Source organism: Teleopsis dalmanni, chromosome 2 (genome assembly GCF_002237135.1).
Source record: "Teleopsis dalmanni isolate 2A chromosome 2, ASM223713v2, whole genome shotgun sequence".
In the NCBI taxonomy this organism is placed as follows: domain Eukaryota; kingdom Metazoa; phylum Arthropoda; class Insecta; order Diptera; family Diopsidae; genus Teleopsis; species Teleopsis dalmanni.
Genome location: NC_051847.1, coordinates 118237766 through 118244585, shown reverse-complemented (window position 1 = coordinate 118244585; position 6820 = coordinate 118237766). Strand labels below are relative to the sequence as shown.

Genomic DNA, 6820 nt, shown 5'->3' with positions numbered 1-6820 from the left:
AGCGTATGAGATATTTGTTACAGATATTCTGTAAGGTTACAGATCAATTTTTAAACGTAAAATAGTAGTACGGGCTGGAAACATTGAAATAATTTTTTTATAAATTATTCCATTAATTAACAAAAGCAAATTACCTTTCGTTAATCTTGTTAAATAAACTTTAAAGATTAGACGGATTCAAATAGCAAAGGAAAGACAAGGTCAACAATTTTATTTAATTTATTGAAATTTGACTGACCATACAACACTGTTTCGAGTATTGCCAAGTACTTATCATCAGTGATCTTAGAAAATATTCGAATTTCTTAATAAGTTTATTGTCCGTGTTTCCTAAGACCATTGACAATACTCGAAACGGCGTTGTATGGTCAGCCAAATTTCAATAAATTAACTAAACTTTTGTTGATGTCTTTTTTTTGATCTTTGAATCCTTCTAACTTTAATTAGTGCACATAGTTTAAATAGTTTCTTTTCGTCATAAAGATGCGTCACTCTTCACAAGAAAAAATTAACATAAATATACTTTGAAGATATTTTTTTATTGTGGTTTAAGTAGTTGAACAATTACTGGATATAAAAACTAACAGTTCGAAAGAGAATTATCATGTCCTCTTAACAAAATTAATTTAAATTTTTTGTATTGTCTTTTAGGGGGGCATTAAAGGTGTCATATGGACTGACGTACTACAAAGTCTTATTATGATTAGTTCCATTGCTTTTGTAGTTATAAAGGGTACCATGAATTTGGGTGGTTTAGGTGTTGTATATGAGAGAAATTTGGCATCTGATCGTTTAGTTGCACCAGAGTAAGTAAAATTGATATATAAAACAAATCATCTATAATAATTATATGCTTTATTGAGCAATTTAGAATGACATTCGACCCCACTGTGCGTATGAGTGTCCTCTCAGTTTTTGTTGGTGGCACTTTGTTTAAATTACAGGGAATTTGTATAAGTCAGCCAGCAGTGCAACGTTTTTTATCGCTGCCTAATTTGAAGGCAGTTAAGAAAACCTTAATTAGCTGTACTATAGGTCTTATAGGGCTCATAGCGCTATGTATTTATGCGGGTCTACTAACTTATGCTGCGTATTATGATTGCGATCCAATAACTACAAAGGTAATATTGGAATATATGATATTTTGTTTTTGTTATAGATATTTTATATACTTTCATAATTTTAAGCTGGCGCGTGCTAAGGATCAAGTTGTTCCATTATTTGTGATGCAAAATGTTGGCATGTATCCAGGCGTTACCGGACTTTTTGTATCAGGTGTTTTTAGTGCAGCTTTAAGTTCACTATCAACTTCATTAAATTCCATAGCTGGTGTGGTGTTAAAAGATTTTGTGGAACCGTTTCGTACGCAACCCTTAACTGAAAGACAGACAGCTATACTGTTGCGTGTCGTTGTGATGTGTTTTGGGCTACTATCACTGGCAATGGTAAGTGTGGTGGAAAAATTAGGTATGGTTATGCAGTTATCAGCCACAGTAGGCTCAATGTCAGCTGGGCCCTTGTTAGGCATATTTACAGTAGGCATGCTGTTGCCTTTTGTTAATACCAAAGTAAGTGTAATTAATATAATTATTTATAAGACTTAATTGAATCGTTTGAAAATTTTTCAGAGTGTGCTTACTGGTTGTTTAGTAGCAGTTAGTATCACTGGCTATATAGTTGTACGGGCACAAGTCGCTTTTGCAGCCGGAGAGGTTATATTCCCTACGAAACCAGTATCTGTGGATGGTTGTACTTATGAGTTCGATAGAAATCTATTATTAAATGCTAATCTAAATGGGTATATTTTGATTAATATATAAATCAGGTTCATGAATATTTGAAATAAATTTTTATAATAATTTTCAGCACCACTCCTAAGAAACTTGACAGTCTGCATAATGTATCCTTTTTATGGTATACTACAATTGGCTCCACATTAACCATTCTTATTTCATTAATAGCAACACTATTTTTTGGATCACAAGACACTAGTCAGGTGGATCCTATTTTAGTAGTTCCATTTGTACGTAAGTTCATGAAACCTTCAAAATATACGAGTATGACTGCTGGTGGTATTTGTAAAAAAGATAAATACATGAATATGGATTTGAAAGAAATAAAAACGAAATTGGCACAGAGCACAGATTGAGCGTACAACAAACCTGCAAACTGTATTGTCAGGATATTTTGTATATATAAAGTTGAAATACTTTAAAGTTGTATGACACACATCAGTGTAATATGTTAAATTTACAATTAAAAAGGCTTAAAAGATAATATAAGTGATTTAATTTAAAAATAAAATATATTAATTAATTAGTATAATATAATTGCAAATGGTTCAGATTATTTTCCATACATCAAACTGGCGTTATATGCCTGTCACTGACATTTTTGAATTTTTATTTGGAACAAAAATATATTTCATTTCATCGCCTATTTACCATAGCATTTTTTTTAATTTTAATCTTTTTTTTTATTAAAAAAAACATCAATATATTGAAAAAATATTATATAGAATAAATCAATATAAATAAACATCATAAATGCGTTTCATAAAAATAGACATGTAATAGTTTTTCGAAATTTTAACCATAAAATTGATGCAAATTTTTAGTTCGGCTCTTTTGACACATTAACATAAGATAAAAAATAAGAAAGGCAATTCTGATCTCAAACGAAATTTTTTCCAAATATACTAATAAATACAATCATAATGTATAACTGCTGCAATTACATGTGTTATACACCATCTTGCTACAATGAGAGCAGTATCTGCGAGCATGGACCTTGCGTACCAAGTAAATGTTGCATTCCAAGCATTAGGACAGTATACATGGAACGGGAGTTTAGAGTTGGCAGCGCTGAATATGATCTTTTAGGGCATAAATTTGCATCACCAAAATCTCAGTATAAAAGGATAACGAAAAATGGAAGTAAAAGCGAAGCATGTGAAGTATGTAAAAGTATTTTTGAAGTATTTTTGATTTCTAGTACCGTCATCACTGACATTTTATTTTCATAACGAATAGGAAACATGTGGAAAAGCAATATCTGATAAAGTGAAAATGATAATGGATAGTAAGTTTAATATGCATAAAATATTTCTGCTTGGGTTTTGGGTCATTGTTGCTAGAAGTACATTAATTATTATAACAATATAGATCATTCGTTATTGGAGACGAATACTTAAAATTGATAGAAGATTTTGATAGTAGAAAAGAAATATAATTGGGGACAACCTTATTAAGCTCTTTAGAGGCATATATTAATGATGAATTATAACTTTTATTAGTTTGTTCCGTAGTGTTAAAAATGCTTAGGTTTGGGGTCATTGTTTCTAGAAGTACAGCGTTTATTATAATAATATAGATTATTGATTTGCACAAAATTAATATCACAACTGTTCACTAGCACATTGTTTTTATGTAGCAATTTAAAAATAAAATATAGTGTTTTATACATACTTCAAAAAATATATTATGCAGATCCAATAACATTTTGATGCTCATATTTATAAAACTTAATATATTTATATCTACATACTTCTTAATATACTTAATATAATTCACAGAGCTGGATTCAATGGAAAATAATTTACTTGCTCAGTTTGAAGCTATAAGTAGTCGCTTGGGTATAATTGAAAGTTCTTTGGAGAAAGATAGTGACAGTTTGGACAATGTACTTGGTGCATTTGATAATATAACTCGTGCTAGTGGAGTTAGTACACGGTCTACCATAAGTGGTCGTAGAAGTACTAGATTTAGTCGCCCCAGTATTCGCTCTTCTATAAATAGTCGAAGGAGTAGTAGATTTAGAAGTTCTAGATTCGGTAAAGATGAAATGTTGGAGAACAAAAGCACTGAAACAAGTGATGACAATTTAAGTGATGACAGTGTTGAGTTATTATCTAAAATTAATTTTGCCAATGCAAGTATAAGTATCAATGTCGATTCACAAACAGATCTTAAAGACTTCGCTAGAGATGCCAAAGTACCACAATTTACGGCCTTTTACCCATCAAAATTCGTACATATTCCACTTAATGATATGGTAGTTGTAAAGGATAAAGGTGAAATAAAAATAAAAGTAAATGTTGGTGAACAACGTGATGATGAAGAAAAAGGTGAATCAGAAGATGAGAGTAAAACTCATCATCTTTAATACTTGATGTAATAATTAGCATGAATTTTATGGTAAATTCTATCATGTATTATAAACTATTACAAGTTTTTCCTAAAGAAGGCTAGTGGTACTCACAGTCTGGAGTGAGAAGCTCAGTAATTGATTAATATAGAAACAGCAACAAAAATAATTTCTGTCAGTAAAACTAAATCAGTAATAATTGACCGTGTTTCTATGTAACTTAGTTACAGAGATCGTTACTAGAATACTAGATTGTGAATACCTCTTGTATATTTAGGAAAAATTGAAGTATTTTTGAATCGATAATATTTAAAATGTATTTATTTAAAATATTGAGTTTTTTTTAATAATAATTACATTGACCCATATTCAGTAAAGCCGATTTTCTTATTATTGGTTACATTTATGTATATATGGTAAGTAAAGTACATTAAAATGTGCTGCATTTGACGCAAATATAGTCTGTATAAATTTGAGTCCCTTCACATATATGCTCCAAAATATATAAGTAATTACTTCAAAATAATTGAAAACCTTAATATGGCCTTAATGATTTGGCAATAGTGACGATAGCTAAAAAAGGGAAAGGGAAAGGAAAAGTCTCATTTCAGTCTGTACAAAAATAAATCTATAAAAAGCCTATTTTACAAGTTTTTTTTATTAACTTTTTTATAAGCTTAAAAGCCATGGTTGTAGGTTATCCTTGTTACAATTGGTTATTTCTGAAGTTAGCCTCTATAACAATAATAATAACAAAGCAAGACTATTTTAGAACAAATTTATTACAGTGCTAATTTACTTTTTCGTTATACGAAAGATATTCATAAGTAATGGTATTCACAATCAATAACCAAGTAACATAGTAAAAGTGCAAAGCGGCAACAACAAAATATGTGTATTGTTACACTGATGATATGTTAACAAATTCCTTACTCGAAATCGTGAATGCCACTATAATATTTTGTCCTTGAAAGTTGAAAAATACAACAACGTAATTGTTTATAATGATTAATAAGAAATGTTTCGTGCCAATATTTTTTTAGTTATATGTACTAAACGCATAGCTGTGCAAAATCAATTTCATTACAAATTACATTACATACACAGAGTAATTATAATGGGTAATTGAGTTATTGGACTACTGTAATTACATTAAAAGCCTAATTGCAGGCTTTTACAGGGTAAATGTAATTATTATTACATGTGTGATTATAATTCGGTTAAAAAACTAAGTTATGAATTATAAGTAATTTGCAAAAATAATTGATGGAAGAAGCATCGATTGTTTTGGATTTTATGTCTTCGCTTTTAAGTCGTCTTTGCATTTAGTTTGCTCTCTCTAATTCGTAGTCTTTTGTTGGGTTGATTGTTGTTGCTTTTTGCATTTCACTGAAACAGAGAAACATTTCATTAGCACATCAAAGCAGATCAAAAGACAAACCAAATTTTTCCTTTGTAGGCAAATCGAAATATGAATATGAATCGGCATTCATATATATCCCGGTATAACAAACTACTCGACTAAAAAGACTACCTTAAACCCGTATGATGCTATGGGGCTTTGAGATGCGGTGTGGAAATTTTAAATCCAAACAGAAATGAAAAGCGGTTTAAAATTACATATGCAACAGGTTACAACCAACACAAGTTGCGAAGCATTACCACTTGTGAAACTCAGATATTTATTTAGGAGTTTGAAGAGGATAAAGCCGTTTGATAAAATTAATCATCCCTTCATCAAGTTTTTTTTGTTAATAAAATAAACTAATCATTAAGAATTGAAGAGTTTATTATAAATTTATTATTTCGTTATTTATAAAAGAAAACAATTTTTCTATAAATTGTACAATATTATATAATAATTACGTCATTTAAGGTAAACATAACTAAATATTTTATTTAAGATATATAAGGTTAGCCGGTCACGGAACACGATCGTCCTGATAGATTTGTGAAGATAATCAATTTGAGTTCTTTAAGACAGCTATTTTCTACATTACTAAAGACATGTGTGCCAATAGAAAATTTAAAGAGATAGTTCATTTTACTCTTAGGGAAGAAATTTAGCACTTTAAAACTGGTAGCCCGAAAGAATTTAAGTTGAATTTTTAAATGAGAGAAACCGGAGACGCCGGAGAGAAACAAATATACCCGATTTTTCATACTTTCTGTACTTATCACCGCAAGTAATACATAAGTATGTTCTAATTAGAGATTGAAATTTATCAAAGAATAAGTTATAATATTATTTGTCATACGTTTAGTGCTGTTGATATTATTCCGATATTTTAGAAACCGAAGTTATTCGATTATTAGATTAATCGGATAGCAACGAAGTCTCCGGAGTGGAAAAAAAATCGGATATTTTGTAAATACAGACTCTTTGAATATCCGGATTAGCGCTTATTATACGTAGTGAAATTATTGCGGAATTCGTGGTGTGGTGCACTATAAATTTCTTCCGAACGGTCAAACGGTAAAACGGTCAATAAGGAAGATTATTTTGCCGTTATACGTCGTTTGCGTGAGGCCATTCGCAAAAGGAGGCCAGATTTATGGAAGGAAAACTCATGCATTTTACACCACGATAACGCAGCGGCTCACACAGCGTTGGTTGTGTCGCAGTTTTTAGTCAAAAACTTCACCAATATCGTCAACCAAGCACCGTACTCTC

The 6820-nt window shown here is 30.4% G+C and overlaps 2 protein-coding genes across 2 annotated transcripts; both read left to right on the top strand.

Annotated features, from left to right (window-relative positions):
• Nucleotides 1-651: 651 nt before the first annotated feature.
• LOC119681587 (sodium-coupled monocarboxylate transporter 1-like) lies at nucleotides 652-2279 on the top strand (the record flags this gene model as incomplete). The annotated part of the gene is given in 5 exon segments (XM_038094828.1): nucleotides 652-806; nucleotides 872-1121; nucleotides 1188-1568; nucleotides 1629-1798; nucleotides 1867-2279. Coding segments are annotated over 5 exon segments (1239 nt in total), but the record flags the coding sequence as incomplete, so codon positions are not given.
• Nucleotides 2280-2520: 241 nt separating this feature from the next.
• LOC119686086 lies at nucleotides 2521-4497 on the top strand. Its single transcript, XM_038100550.1, has 3 exons — nucleotides 2521-2956; nucleotides 3033-3081; nucleotides 3575-4497. Exons 1-3 carry the CDS (start codon nucleotides 2717-2719, stop codon nucleotides 4162-4164), a joined length of 879 nt encoding a protein of 292 aa, XP_037956478.1. The 5' UTR covers nucleotides 2521-2716; the 3' UTR covers nucleotides 4165-4497.
• Nucleotides 4498-6820: the final 2323 nt, after the last annotated feature.